The sequence below is a fragment of the Acanthaster planci genome, linkage group LG09, assembly GCF_054643075.1.
Source record: "Acanthaster planci isolate LZ-2023a linkage group LG09, COTS_SCS, whole genome shotgun sequence".
NCBI classification, from domain to species: domain Eukaryota; kingdom Metazoa; phylum Echinodermata; class Asteroidea; order Valvatida; family Acanthasteridae; genus Acanthaster; species Acanthaster planci.
In genome coordinates this window covers 10,028,095-10,043,685 of record NC_141785.1, presented here as the reverse complement: position 1 = coordinate 10,043,685, position 15,591 = coordinate 10,028,095, and the positions used below count along the sequence as shown (strand labels likewise).

Here is a 15,591-nt window from a genome sequence, read left to right as displayed (position 1 = left end):
TTAATGGTGTGTGAAATTAATATCTTGGTAAAATGGAGCGGTACCAAGGTAGTTACTCAGTTGTCCCCCACTGGAAGATCATGGATTTATAATAGTCTATGCTTTCCTTCATTTTCTTGTGCATTTCTTTCACTTTACCCCCCCCTTCACCAAATGAACAGCAGTTTTCAGCCCCAAATTTCACATTACAAGCTAGACATTACTCGGTTGAAAAAAATGTGACCTTGTCTGCCGACCTTTAAAACTGAAGCAATCTTCTGTGAACCCGATTACTGTTGGCTGTTCTTCCAGAAGCCTCCACTATGATCTTCCCAAATCTGGATCTACAGATCTCTCTTAATCTCAACTTTTCACACAGGATGGTATAAAACGTTTATCTTTTTTTCCCCAGTGACTGTGCATGAGATTGTGTGACGTATCAATGACTTGTAGTTACAAAAACACTTGGTCTCCTTGGCCAAAGAAATTTGCTGATGCATTTCGCCAAGATGTTTCTCTGTACACAGCTCATGTCATTGAAATTGGTCATTGCTGGGACCATTTAAAGTGTTCTTTTCGTGCTGAAAGCACTTTTCTGAGAATTAAAAAATCAGGACCTCTTTTTGCCATAAATTCTATGAAATGGGGAAGGGGAATCAAAGCATCCTGAATGTTTCACACCACTGGAAAGGTTTTAAAATAAGTCTTTCGCGAGTTGCATTTGACTAAAATCTGGTACACTGAGTTCACACGAACATAAATTGAATTCTCCACACTTACAGACACTGTTGCTATACCCTGTTTTTCACAGCAAGCTTTTGCTTTAATAGATACATGAGACACCTTGGACCAACAGGTATAGCAACAGTCTTTAGTGTGGAGAATTAAAATTATGGTCATCAGCAAATCGCATAATTCAGTGCACCAGATTTATTCCAATTTTATGACTCGCAAAAGGCTAATTGCCTTTTCCTCTAAAAGTGGGTTACACCTTTTTAGTCAGTTTATGCTGTTCATCATCCTAGTGGTTTTCCAATAAGTGTTGATAGTTTAAATTGCCCAGTTTGGCAAATTTTTTTCATGCGTGTCCTAAATTCCTGTATGTGCAATTTGTAATTATCAATGCGTTTATAATTTGTTGCCATTTGTCGAGTCAGTCGCCCCATGAAGCACCCATTCCCTGGCCAAAAATCATATCTCTACCTCCAATGGTTTTCAGTTGTTGCTCAGAATGGCACAGGCAAGCAGTTTTTTCTCGAAATCATGGCCATTAAGTGTAAAGAACAGCAAGGTGTTTTGGTACAAAGCCACATGTGCACAAATAATTTGGCACTCTAGAATTTGAGACACTGCGCAAAGATGTACTTTTTGTTACTTGGAGAGAGAGCGTGATTTTGGGCCAGGGTGCGCATTGTAGCAGGCGACCACTTTGCAACATGATTGGCTGGGCCAAGGTCACATGATATCAGTTCCAAGTTCAGGTCACATCCTGCAGACATGACAAACTGGAGCTGGTTTTAGTTACAGGAATTACAATTGGAGTTGGTCTGTTTGTTTCAAATGTGCTGGTTCTTTCCAAGTTTTGTTTTTGATTTCTTCTTCTTCTTTTCACCAAGCCTGGCCAAAGTCAGAGCACAAAACCAAAGGAAGTAAAGACGGGAACCTTTTTCACTTTCTTTCCTTGAACATAAATCTGTGGTTTATTTCATCCCATCCATCTTTTCCTGCTCATCAATACAAAAATACTGGAAAACACATATTAGCAAAATAATCATTCATCGTGCTCTTAAATCTAAAGGTGCCCTAGACACTGACTCATGAATAATACAGCCACTCAACCCAGTGATGGATGCTTCCGATAAACTCAAGGAATGACATGGCCGTTGGTCTATCCGCCCTGAGCTGAAGTGCACCCCCAATCGGCAAAAAAAAGACAGGTGGTTACAAGTGGGTTCTCGCACATGTTCTGCGTGTACACAAAGACCATACATGCTAGAATAAATTAGTTACGTGTACTCAGCGTGCTCCGTGTCCAACGTGCATATACTTGCACGCCTTATGGCTCGCCTATGTGGTGAGTACCAAAAAAACAAGTCCTCTTTTGTTCTGCTCGGAGCGGATTGACTTTGAAATAAATTACTGAACCCTGCCAGACACAAACTCATGAAAAGGAACTGTATTTACCCTCAACCCTCCTAGAACCTTCAAAATCCACCAGATAATTCTCTAGGATTGAGGAAGGTCCATCTCACCCACTTTTGCTAATAAATGTGACGATATATCCCTCAAGTTCAGGTTGGGAGCTATGACGAATTTGAACCATTAGATAGAGTTCTTTGTGACTGCAGTCAGTCACTTCCCAATTCAACTGACCCTTTATTCTAAAGCTTAGGTCGATCTACGAGAAAAAAAATCTCTATTCCAAACAAAAAAAATTCAATGCTGAAAATGGGAGGGGGCGGGCAATTTTCTCACTGCTTAATAACTCACTCAGGTTGAAAACATGTTACCTTTGGAGAATAATTTGGAACAATCTAATCTTTGGGTTACTTTGTACTTGCTTAACACTTCAGTTGGTAAATACAAGTACCGTGAATCAACAGCATAATACCATTCCACAACTTATGAACACCTGTTTATAAGAATGTTAGAAAAAAAAGGGACATACTCAACCAACATTAAATGGAAGCAGTGTAAAAATTCATATTCTGGAAATTAGATTAAGAAAGCACTGAGGACCTAGTAATTAAGACGTGCCCAGGCTTGCAGTTTCATTTATCGTAATGAAAAAAAAATGAAGTACAGTGTACAAGTTTTTATGGATATAGGTCAAAGTATCTTAAAGGTTTTGCCCCTTTTGTAGATGACCTATTGTAGACAGGTGCCAAGACAACCAGCCAGCCTAAAAGCACATTTAAAGCATTTAAATATAACCCAATGCATTTGCATGAATTAAAGGCTTTGACTGTACTTTGTAAGACAAAATTTCAAGAGCAACAATTCTTTCACCTTTTCCAGGCTGGAATATTCAGAACACACAACTTTGGTCATTGAGTACAACCACCTTATACAAATAACCACCACTATTTCTCTTCATAACTTAATGAGTAAAGTGAACTAGTCATCATCTCACTTGTGTCAACTGTGCTCTGGGTACTTTCTAGGGCGTCCCCTTCCCCGTTTCATCGCTGTATTTTTGTCTGCAGAACTTGATGACCCACCCCTTGCAGGTGACACATCCCTAGAATTTGTAGCAGAGCTGCTCCTGGAGCTAGCCCTGGACAAACTCTTTTTGGACTTTAAATCCCTAAAGGGCAAGGCAGGGCTGGCAGATTTGTGCCGGCTGCGTGAACGCGTCTGTATTAGCTTATCCGCTAACTCGGCACCACTCATAGCGCGGGTGCGAGGCCCGGTGCTTTCCCGAGCATCATCTGCTCGAGACAGCTGGATTTTGGCCAGTTTTTTTGCCAGCGCAGCCTTGGCAAGCTGCTGGGAGGACGGCGCTTCTGCGGCTACATTCGGGGATGACATGTCCTTAGGTGGGCCCTGGGCAGAATTTCTTACGGGGGTTGACGATTGCAACAAGCCGTCAGAGGGTGCTGTGGCATGGTCTGACTCGGTCTGAGAGTTTTCAAGCTGACCGGCTGGCACTGTTGTGGATGGCTGAGGAGATTTGGAAATAGTCAGATCAAACGGCATTGGTAGTAGGGAAGCAGAAGACCGCGAGACAACGTGAGTTGGGGAAAGACGGAGAGCTGGGGAAGCAGATGGGGGCGACTTCATCATGGAAGAGAGCACTTGGAATATGTTGCGCTGCTCTTGGCTTTCCTCTCTGCGATCAGGCTCTGCTGGTTTGGTGAAAGAATTCTGCCTCATCTCTTCAAGCAGATTACTCTTAGAGTTTATATGAACCTTGACTTGATTTGAATCTTGCCTTGGAAGCAGATGTGAAACATGGTTGTCCTTTTGCTGTGGCTGGCTGCTTGAGGAATGGGTTGCATTGTTATTAAGCAGGGCATTCGGGGTCAACAGAGGAAGGTCAAATATGCATCTCTCCATGCTAGGCGACGGCCCAGATGTGGCTGTCGATTCCCGATCTGATGAAGATCTCAATGCCACACTCAAAGGATTGACATTATGCTGTTGGGGTGACAGGTCAAGCGGCTCTGGGGAGTAGGATAGGGCTGGTGATTTTGGAAGAGGTGGTGACTGCGAGTTTGGAGAGGACTGAGTAGAGGGTGGAGAGTGCGTTGGGTGTGGGGACATCCTCTGGGGAAAGGACAGAGGGGTCGGTTTGCCTGCATGTGTAGGTGTAGTCTCTGGAGACGAAGTACTATGGATGGGAGATAATGTTTGAGGAGTTGCATCTTCACTGGGCAACTGCTCTGATGAGGGGGTGTCATGTCTCTCCACACTTTGCTTCAGCTGCGACAAAGCCACTGCAAGTGAGTGATCCGAATCCAAGGGAGGTTCCACGTGCTCCATCAAAACATGCGGTTCTGACTGAGCAGAAGGCCCAGTCTGATTGGGGGACTGCAGATGAGAGTCAGCTTGGGCGGAAGATGCAGTCTGCTCAGGCAAGGCTAGGGCAGGCGGTGAGGCCTGTGGCACTTGCTCCGATTCTGCCTTTAACTCGGACTGTAACTGGGTTTGCGGCTCACTTGACTTGGCCGCACCTACACGAGGCTGGGGAGTGAGTTGGGGTGGACTTAAAGAACTGGCTACTTCTGCATGGCTAGGTATCTGAATATCGGAAAGCTTTGGAGGGGTTACTGGGGCATCTCTTGATTGTAAGCCCATAGCAGCCTGCGACACCTCACAGGAGGACTGCTGACTTTGCATTGCTGGTGCTATTTCCTTAACTGATTGCGAGGTCATTAACGATTCTTCTGCTCCTTGAGGTAATGCTTTGGTGTGAGGAGATGAGAGCCTCTCAAACAGGATCCCCGACTGTACAGGTTCTGGAGCTGTTTGCAACTGCTGGGACCTCGACGCAGCAGTTTGCTGCTGGGACAGTGGTTGTTGTACAGTGGGTTTCTGGGTTTGGGTATTTTGAGAAGCCTGTGTTGTCAGTTGTGTCTGGGGCTGAGCTGTGAAATTGTGGGACAAGGGGACGGCAGAAGGTACTACCAATGTCTGAGAGAGGTTTCGCGATCCAGATGGTGATTGTGCTGGAGCTCGGGGTTTCTGAGGTGCCAAGGTCTGGGCTAATGACTGTGCCGTGGTTTGTAGCCTGGGTTGCTGCTGGGACTGGGAATGCAACTGCAACAGGACCTGGGGATTTATCACTGGCGTCGGCAGCCGAACAGCATGTGGCAGTCGCTGTAGTGGTAGCTTTTGCTGGTTCCTTGGATCAGCTACCTGTATGCAGGTCATCACCTCTGAGCTGCAACTGGCCGGCAGCTGAGGCTGCCTGCCTGGCAAGACTTCGATACGAGCAAAAATTGGTTGACCCTGTTGCCTGGGTGGAGTTTGTGACATGGATGGTGAACGCAGCCGAGCTGATCTCAGAATCTGCTGATTTGCTAACACCTGCGTCTGGACTAGAGGTGGTGGGGGTCTTGATAGAGAGAGACGAAGAGCAGGCGTCTGGGACTGAGATGATGCTCTTGACTGTGATAGCATTTGAAGACGTGCCAAGATCGGCATTTGCGATGGTGACTGTGACTGCGGCTGTGGTGAGGCTGAAGTCTTCTGGGAGGTTGCAGCGGCCGCCTGAGACTGCTGTTGAATTTGTAGCCGATACTGCTGCTGAAACAAAGGCACACGCTGTGCTTGTGGGCGTGGATGTCTCTGTAATGGCATTGGTTGCAAAGGTGGAGGGTTGCGAAGCCTCTGAGGCTGACCGGGCAAACCAAGCCGAGACGAAACCCCTGGAGTATTGGGCTGCACAAGCTTCACAGGGCCTAAGTTGGGTCGAGTTATGCCAAGTGACAGGAGCTGGGAAGCAGTCAGTGACTGAACACCGGGTGCAGACGAAAACACCACAACAGGATTCCGTTGGACAAGGGATTCCGGACTGGGAGCAGGACTGCGATGGCTGCTGGGATGAGATGTGCGAACTGGGGGATTCTCTGCTGGTACAGGAGCAGATGAGTTTGGGGAAGACAGCGGATGCCTGGGTATCAGCAGAGGAACAGAGGGGAGGGTTGATTTTGGCTGAGGTGTGGCACTGCCATCAGCTGTCAGGCGAGATATCAAGCCAGGCATGGGAGGCAAGTCGGGATTGGTGGGGTGCTGGGACTGCTTGGAACGAGGAGAAAGGTTGAGTGGCTGGACACCGATATTGTATGCCAAGGTTGAAGACACAGTGGGGTTGTTTGACAGCTCATGGTCAACACTCTCTAGTATATGCTTTTCCACAACCTCTTCGGGCTTAATGTCCTGTTTTGGCGGCATGGACAGGTCCACTGGTGTTGCTCTTGTTGACACAATAGCATGGCTTCTGACAGATAAATCCATTGGCGCACTCCTGCCTGTTTCGTCTTGATGCTGTCGCTTTGCGGCCATTTCCGAGCCCTGCTTGGTCTCTGGCTCTTTAGGTGCATCCGACTTCTGCCCTTTAGACTTCTGCTTTGGCTTCCCCATGTCACTCTTCTCTGGCAGTGATTTTGCAGATGTTGTCCTCTTGGCAACGGGTCTGGCCGGAGCTAACCGGGCCAAGGGGGATCTTGGGGATAGGACCGCAGTCGCAGGTGGGACAGGGGGTGGGGACTTGGTGGTGCCCGATCTCGTCACGGGCGACTTGGGACCTGCATCATCTGCTTCAAGATCTGGCTTTGGGTTGCGCCGTGTGCTGCGCCCAGCACTTGCTGGGGCACTGCGTTTAGTTCGCTCTGCGCTGCCCGAACGGCTGCTTGCCCTGCTGCTCTTTTGGCTCCCACCCCGGGAACTGCCGCCCTGATTCTGCCTAGATTTAGACCTACTCTTATGCACCTTATTCTTTGCCTCCTCATCACAGTAGGTGAAGAATATCTCGTCCTCTTCCTGCTCGGCCTTACGTTCCTCCTCCTCCTTCAGGGCCTGAAGACGTTCCAGCTCCCATTCCTTCTTGGCCAACATGACCTGCTCCTGATTTGTTACAATCGAAAAGAGAAACCAGAACATCAGCAGGATAATTTTTTACCTTAACCTTCGTCAGCTGCCGATAGTCTAAGTCATTTTGAAGTCCATCTAGATTCAACATTCCCCAGGATGGATTGTTACACCACCCGACTAATGCAGAAAGGTTAGCAGAAGGGTTCGTTTTGACTTGATTTCTCCCACCGGAAGTGTTATTAGGGTTCAGGTCAATGGCTATAGCCAATTTATGTCTGCCTGGCATTCTGTTTTAGAATGGACTCTCAGCAAAGAACGAGCCATATCAGAGGCTAGTCAATGTCTCTTCATATTTATCAATCAGAGACCTCAACTAAGTGTCATCACGGTACAGTATACACAACAGAAGCACAGAGAAAGTGCTTCAGTTTGCATACAACTTGTGAGTCCTTGGTCACAAATTACAAGGAAACACTGAAGACCCTTTAGATAGGCCTCTGTCAGCATTTTAACGTGGCAAGTAATTCTTAAACATGAAACAACAGCAAAATCACATCCAGGAGCCGCCGGCATGAAATTGTTGGTTAGCAGATTCACTGTGCACGAAATTTGAGGTTACATAAACTGGATAACATCAGGGCCTGTGCTCTGGTGTTTGCAAAGTTAAACTTTCCCGAGACCAACGAAATCTGGTGTGTCGATGGCCCACATCTATTGGTCCCCCAGGTACTAACCTCTGCCTCCAAGACATCATCCATGGCTGGAGGTTCCATGTTAGCCTCTAGGTACCTCATGGCATACTTCTCAATGTTAGTCAGCTGTCAAGAAAGTAAGAATTTATACTGAATCATTATACCACAAACTAGGCACACAGATGTCATCTGGGCAGCATTAAATTCTGAATCATTAAGGCAAAGCATAAAATTCTCACAGAATCAGACAAAAATATGGGTTGATTATTACTTTTTCGTTTACCTTGCTCTGCGACAGCTTCATTCATATGAGAACTATCCCCCTTAATGATATGCTATACTCATTTCATAAACATTACCAAAGGTTAGAAGATACGCCAAGCTTAACCTAACATAACAATACATATGCTCAAATTCACTCCTTTGCAAATCTTTGCTGTTAGCTTAATGCATGCACTACATGTGGAGAGTTTTGGCACGTGCTGCTGAGCGGCAAGAAAAACAGGAACAGTCACCGGCAAAGTCAACAAGTCAAGAAAAATCTCTCAAGAAATGCGCTGCCAGTGCACGAGTGGACTACCTGCTCGTCCAGCTGGGCCAACTCAATCTCGATTCGGGACACCTCCTCCTTAGGCTTGGTCTCCTCCCCCTCGTAGGGTATGGTTTCGTCAAACTCAGCCAGCTCGGCATCCTGCTCTGCCAGGGCCTTGGAGGTGGCCTTAACATCAGTCTCGTCCTCTGTCTTGGCAAGGGCCTAAAGAAAAGAGGGAAAAAAAAAAGTGGAGTCGCAGCTGGAAAAAACTACACAGCTTAGCCTAACTAAAGAAAGCGCATAAAAAAAATCAGTAGAAAATGTCAAAAAACTTGGTCCAACTCTACCGCTATGTTGACTGCGGTGGGAATCTAAGCTCAATAAAATACAGCAATCACAGACAGAGAAGGCCGTGGCCCTGCATTGTATTCACATATTTTGATGAACTTGGATCCACCCTTGGTTGACTGGCCTGTGTTAGTGGATTTTGGCCAGGCACATAAGATTGCTAAGCAACACTATTCACTTCCAAGTTTGAAAACTGAGAACAGACCCAACCTTGGTTACAACCAACCACTATTAACCAGGGTTCTATACTAAAGTAAAGAAACTAGAGCACAGAGAGAATTCATTTTCAGCAATACATGCAGTGAAACTGTAAAAGGCATTACATCTGCACAAGACTGACGCCAGCAGGCATGTATACAAATAAGCATTCCAAAGAGCTAACACGACATTTTCAACCTCGAGGTTGATTTTTTCCTTTGTGGAATTATTTCACTCTTAAGAAATGAATTCCAATTTGGTCACTCTCACCTGTTCCAACTGATTCTGCGTGATGGTGTCTTTCTCTTCGCTGACTGGCAGCGCTTTGCTCGGAGCCTGCTCTGGTCTGGTGTTGACTACCAGATCCTCAATGCTGACTGGCTGAACGTCCCTTCGACTGGACAGGTCAAACAGGTCCTTGATGGTGTTCTGCAAATATTCAAATGATCAATGAGAAGATAAGTAAAGTGCCCTGGAATGGAGCAATGCCAACAATACTGGTACAAGGGGCCACTGCTCTGTATATGCACAAACAAATGAGGCCTCCGATGCAATCACCTTCCACGTAGTAAAGTTTGCTGTAATTCGGTCCATTTTCGAGCTGTATCGAAGGTCATCAAGCAACAACTAAATAATGCATGAGTTAAAGACACAGGAGATTTTATTGGAATAAGTCTGGCGTAAATAAAAATAAACATCAACACCACACCACACCAACTACGAGTTTGAGTCTCAAAGTGAGAGTTTATAAAGTGCAAGAGAACATTTGAGCCTTCAAAGATGGGGCCCTTGTGACTTCCAGTCAGTGATACGTAGATCAGTGCATGGGTGATCCAGCTCACTGTTTTGCTTTGTTTCTTGTAACAGGACACAGCAAAGATCTCATGTTTACTGACCAGCAACAAGGCACTAAGAGACTCTGGAACAACAAGCACGTCCATTACAACACAAGAAAAAAATATTAAGTCCTGCTAGAAGTATGTGACACATTTGTATTTGTCACACAGATGAATTTACAACACTCTGTGTAAGATCTTCATTTTTACAAAAAGTTGACATTTATACACGTTGCTGAAGCGAGTTCCTTGGAGGTCAAGGTACTTTTTGACGTTTACTTTGAATCACTGCCCTTGACACTTTGATTTGGTAGGATTTAAATTAGAGGTCCGCTAACCGTTTTGAAGAATGCCGTGGTGAAGTTCCCCCCTTCAATTGACACATCCACAAGGAGTCTCTTCTGGTTGGCCTTCTTCAAGATGTTCTCCTCCACAGTCATCTCGCTGATCAATCTACAATGCCAAAAGAATCAATGCGACGTGTCAACATTGCTTTCAAGGTAGAAAGCCTCCCTCCCTCAGTTTGCGATTGGTTGAAGGTCCTCAGGCCTACGGCCACCGTTCACTTTTTTTCTTATTTTATTCTGTGGCCGAATTTTGTTTATGCATTTAAACACAACCAAAGGTTCATTATTCAATCCTATCTTAGGGAACATGTCTTACACTGACTTTCTATGGTTCCCCTGCTGGAAATGGCCTCCGTTCTACTCATTACAGCAGAAACCACTAGCATGGATGCGCTCAGACAACTGCGAGATTTTGCTCAACAGTGCTTGTCCAGACTCAGAGACTCTAGTCTGATATAAAAAAATCTCAATGTCATCATGGCGGAGGCTGTGGCTTCTGACTGAAAACAGTTCTATTCAGCTGGATGAAGAGCTGAAAGGTTGAGTGTAGAGCAGACTGACGGGTGCAGTTAGCCATCCCATTGACTAGTAAATGCACACAAACCATATCTTTACAAAACATCTTCAAATACAAGGTTTTATTTAACTAACAGCATCAACTCATTCAGTCTCAAGCTGCATTGGTAGCAAATTGTTGGCAGTCACAGCTGCACTTGAAAACGCGCGCACCTGTAAATGTGGACATCCCTGGTTTGTCCGATCCGGTGGCAGCGGTCCTGGGCTTGCGCATCCATGGTGGGGTTCCAGTCGCTGTCGTAGAATATCACGGTGTCTGCACCCGTGAGATTGATACCCAGACCTCCGCTCCGTGTTGACAGGATGAAGCAGAAGATGCGCTTGTCCATGTTGAAGCGGTCCATAAGGAGCTGAAGCGCAATCAAACATGTGTAAAGAACATGAAATGACTTTCACCATCCACCTGTTGATCCTCTTAGACACATTCCCTTCTACTGCCAAACAGTTGGAATTAAAGCAAAGAAACTTCAACTCTAAGTAGAAAGCTTCATATCACAAACAGACAGTCAGGCTTTCCAGAATGTACACTGACACAATGCAAGCTGTTAAATACTTCAAAAAAAGGGGAGTGGTTTAAGTATCACCACTGTATCTCAGGCATGAATTCTGCATGGCATTTTGTCAAGCCACCAGAACAGACCTTGCTGAGAGCCCTGGTGTCCAGGGGGTTGCTTTCCAGCCATAGGACATGACAAGCGGTCACATGATCACCCATCTCCTCACAGAATCCCTGTGGCTGCCTCTGGTGTACTCAACGTTTACTTGTTGATGAATCCACAGGCTACGACACTACACTGGCATATTTCTGGTTGCTTGTGACACAAATACACTTACTGCTGTCGTTAGGGCATTTGAGTGTGATTGTAAGTCCTGCAGCAACATTTGAGTGTAATCCTTTCTCACAAACTACCCAGGTTGGCAAACACGGTTATGCATAATGCTAATAGGTTGCTTATGTTACAGCGGCTTGAATAGCGCCTATACTCGTAACAAAAGACCAGACTGCTGGGAATTACCAACATTTTTTCACTCCCAATAGTGGATATTATCCAGCCTTGTTTTGAAACAGTATACCACGGTTTGAGGCATTTAGAGCGAGTGTAAGTGCTGCAAGTACTTTTTCTTGGTGCTGTTCATCTTAATCTATTTTGTTAGAGCAATCACTGGCCTTGACAGAACGTCAATCTAGCCTTTTTACCTGTCTCTGCTCAACCCTGGTGGTGCCGTCCAGTCTGACGTAGATGTGGCCGTGGTAGTTGAGGAAGGCCTCCAGGACGTCCAGCATTCGGGTCATCTGGGTGAAGATCAGGACCCGGTGGCTGCCCACCTTCAGCTTCCGTAGCAGGACGTCCAAAGCTTGAAGCTTACCTACACGTTAAAGTGGACAATGCACCAGCTTGAAAACAAGGGGTTCACGACTGGAGCAACCCATGAGGGAAGGGAGTCGTACAAACTTTAAAATCACTCCCATTCAGTAGTTACAGCAGTCAACTGACCACAGGCGAATCAGTATACTAGGTTGCTGAATTCGTTCAGCGACACAGGATTGCTGCTTAGCTGTTCAAGCTCTAAGAAATTTTAAAAAGCCACAAACTTTAAAAGCAAATTCACAGCAAAAGTGAGGGTAACAGACAAGTACCCCCAGCTGTAATAAGAAGCAACATATCCTCAAAGATTCTCTCTTTTATTATGCTTAGTAGTAAGTACGGTATTCTCAGACTATTCATAGTTATAGAGCAAGCATTGCTGATTTGAGGAGGCTGTTCTGATGTAAATTTCACGGTCAAGTTTAACAATAGTTCCTTAATTAAAGTCTGAAAATATACTGACCACAGACTATAGGTACACTAACCTGTAGGTTGTGAATAGATATCTCTCATGCTTAAAGTGATGTGTTGTGAAAGTATTCCGACTTACCGCAATCGTACTGGATAAGCCTGAGCTCGGGGAACTGCATGCTCATGCCAGTCTTGATGGGATGCAGGCAGGCCATGGCAGGCGTCAGTCCTCTGCTGAGTGTCTTCCGGAGTATCCTATACTCGTTGGCTGCGGAAGGCGCTGGGTGCGACATGTGCATGGTAATTGGTGGTGCTGTTGCCATGGGCACTACCATCACGAACCTGCGAGTCAATGGAGAGGGTGTCAATCAGGTAGAAGTTCCACAAAGAGGGTTTTCAGGGTTCGAATCTCGTTGGGGCAAACGTGCTCAGACAAACAAGAGATTTCACTCTACAGTCCTTTGGATACGTTCAGAGACTCTAGTCTGATTAATCTCAGTGTCATCATTGCCATGGCCATCACAAATTTCTGACTGGATAAAGTTCCAATTTGTAGCAGACCTATCAAAGGATTTGCTATAAACAAAAGATGGGGGGAAAAAAGAAACCCACAACCTCTTTACTGCTTCTGAGTTTTCAGCCTAACGAAGCATGCCAACTTCTGTGGCTGCTGTTCATTGATTGCCTGTGCTGGAGTGCTCTCATCAAATGCACTTTGTTGCATTTGCCAGGTTAGCGTTAACCATCCCTACAAATTTCAACACCACCGACTTGGAACTTAGACGGAACTGTAGGTGTGATGGCTGTACCTCTTGATGATGTCCCTCAAGTCTTCCAGCACGTCCTCTGGAGTGTGGATGACTTCCTCAAGGGCGTTGGTCTGTGAGTACCTGGCCTCGTACCCGTGGGGGAACGGCAGACCGCGAGCCGCCTGGCAATGGTACAGCCCTACACCGCTGGCAAATGGCTGCTCTCTCCCAGCCGGGTTGGGGCTGTTCAGGATGGAGACGACTGAGCGTAGGTCGCTTCCATAGACTGGCTTGGCAGCACAGCGCAGCTGATTCAGGCTGGCTATCCTGGCCAGCGTGGCCTTGCGTTCCTCAACCTCTGCCTTGTACATAGACTCCTTTTAATCACAATGGATAACACCAATTTCAGACACAACACTTCACCCCAAATACCAAAACTTTTCTCTGTTCAGTGCATTCTAGCTTCATTTTTTCTCAGTTCCACCTTGCATCTTCACTCATTTCAAGTTTCGAGGTGAGCGAGTGGGAATGGGGTTTGACATATCCCCAAGGTTCGGGGACCATGAGGGTACAGGATCAGACCCCTCACGGCTCGTGCCAAGGAGATTTACTCTAGGCCAAGACACCAATCTGTCAGGTCAGCACTAGTTACTGTATGACAGGGGACACGGCCTGTGAAATGATACAGCTATGTTAAATGGGTTCAAAATTACACAAATCTAGTTTAGTATTGTACAACAAGTGAGATATAAAGAGTCCTTTTTTGGCCCCAACTCCCTCGGGTGATTGACGAGCAATCTTCCAAATCCTTGCAAATCTCAACACCATGTATAAACTGTGCACATAAACAGTTGGACTCTGTTTAATTGCTGTATGCCTGATTCCACATAAAACACAGTCTGTACACTAGTGCAGTACTCATCCCAACAGATTCCTACAGGCTGGTGATGGAATTTGACTGGTTTGGGGTCGTGACAGTTGGTGGCGAGTATGCAAAACATGTACAGGATGACAAATTTCCAAGACGATCATTTCCTCAAAATGTTTCTGAACTAGACTAAGTTACTTTAACCCCTTCACGGTGGCATTATTTTTGACCACTGGGCTGTGGCATGCCCTGAATGGAGGGCTTTGTCCAGCAGCAGGCCCCATTGAACCAGCAGCTGCATGGTGAATAGACTGTATGTGTGATATGCACTAATGCTCTCACAAAGGTGCTGTATTAGCAGTCATCCATCACGAAGGGGTTAAATTTGAGAATTTCTACCCATAAATCAACTGGCATAGGGAACCTTTCTTTGGGATGACAAAGAAACGCCGTCATGGGTTTCACCAAATGCTGAACACACTTACCAGAAAGAAAGGCGAGTCTTTATTGTGCTTTGTTGATATCTTCCTGGGATGAGATGCTGAGGTCACTGTTGGTTGGCTACCCGATGAGGTTACTGAAGCTGGGGATGGGGGGGTAGAGGAATAAACATTTGACTTGCATTGTCAAAGTATGCTTAGGTGTTCTATTGTTCAGCACTGTAACCCTAACCCCTTCCTTTTGGCTTGAATGCATCCTTGGTATTGCAACATCCTCCAATTGCCCCCACGAGAAAATAACTGGATACCGACTCAATCCAGACACTATTTGAATGTTCCTTGGAGGGGGTGACCACTGCCTGAACCCTTCCAAATTTCTCCGGCAATTCTTGTCACTTGTGTTGAGGCAGGGTGAATAATAATATCCCTGAGTCTTGCGGATGATTTAAAATACAATTAAGGCTTGAATTTATGCATGGCTAAGCGTAAACAGCACAAGGACTATCCAAGGATCACAAGACAATGTGTCCGTTGCAATCAGTCATACCTTAATCCTCCAAAGTCTTTCCAAACTGCCCAGAGGACTTTGGAGACCTGAGGAAGGTCAGGGTCAAAGTTGGTGCCCACTGACTTGCCATCTTATTCTTGAAATAGCACCGACATCAAGTTTTCATTGCAGACCCATGACAAGCCAAAGATGTTTTAATTATACTCCTCCCAGATGCACTGGGAGATTTCAGAGAATTCTCCAACATTGAGGAAGGGTACAGCCGACACACTACTACCTCAAACAAGGCTTGATTCTCCCCTTGAGGTTACACGACACAAGTATGCGGCAATGCTCTCTGGCACAGCAGTAAAGTTTTGAGAATTCCCAATGTGAGGGGTTAGGGTTGAGCTGACTTGGATTAGGAACTTCCAAAATCAAGTTGAGCACAGAGAAATTCAGTATGTTGCACATGCATGAATCTAAGCTTCACCGAGTCCTGGCAACTTGAAAACAAAAGCCAAACCAAGTACAAGACGTGCAAGAAATCTGGAGTGACCTAAATACACAAACCAAAAGGTGTCTAAGTTAGTTTCTAGTGCTATAAACACTTCCTATCTTCAGTAGACACTGTCGTCAAAATGTGCAGTTTACTTATAATCATCATACTTAGCTGAAAAAGAATAAAATGGAGAGGACTGCATACACATGATCAGGGTGCAA

The 15,591-nt window shown here is 45.7% G+C and overlaps 1 protein-coding gene across 2 annotated transcripts in view; it reads right to left on the bottom strand.

Annotated features, from left to right (window-relative positions):
- Positions 1-1,643: 1,643 nt before the first annotated feature.
- Positions 1,644-15,591, bottom strand: part of LOC110980705 (uncharacterized) — a 43,128-nt gene continuing 29,180 nt past the window's right edge. For both annotated transcript variants that reach the window (XM_022237610.2, XM_022237611.2), the window contains 10 exons: positions 14,427-14,524; positions 13,134-13,450; positions 12,464-12,666; positions 11,745-11,914; positions 10,700-10,896; positions 9,962-10,076; positions 9,058-9,216; positions 8,290-8,463; positions 7,752-7,835; positions 1,644-7,050 (listed from right to left, as the gene is read on the bottom strand). In XM_022237610.2, coding sequence (XP_022093302.2) covers positions 3,118-7,050; positions 7,752-7,835; positions 8,290-8,463; positions 9,058-9,216; positions 9,962-10,076; positions 10,700-10,896; positions 11,745-11,914; positions 12,464-12,666; positions 13,134-13,450; positions 14,427-14,524 — 5,450 coding nt within the window. In that variant the 3' untranslated portion in view covers positions 1,644-3,117. The remainder of the gene's footprint in view (positions 7,051-7,751; positions 7,836-8,289; positions 8,464-9,057; positions 9,217-9,961; positions 10,077-10,699; positions 10,897-11,744; positions 11,915-12,463; positions 12,667-13,133; positions 13,451-14,426; positions 14,525-15,591) is intronic.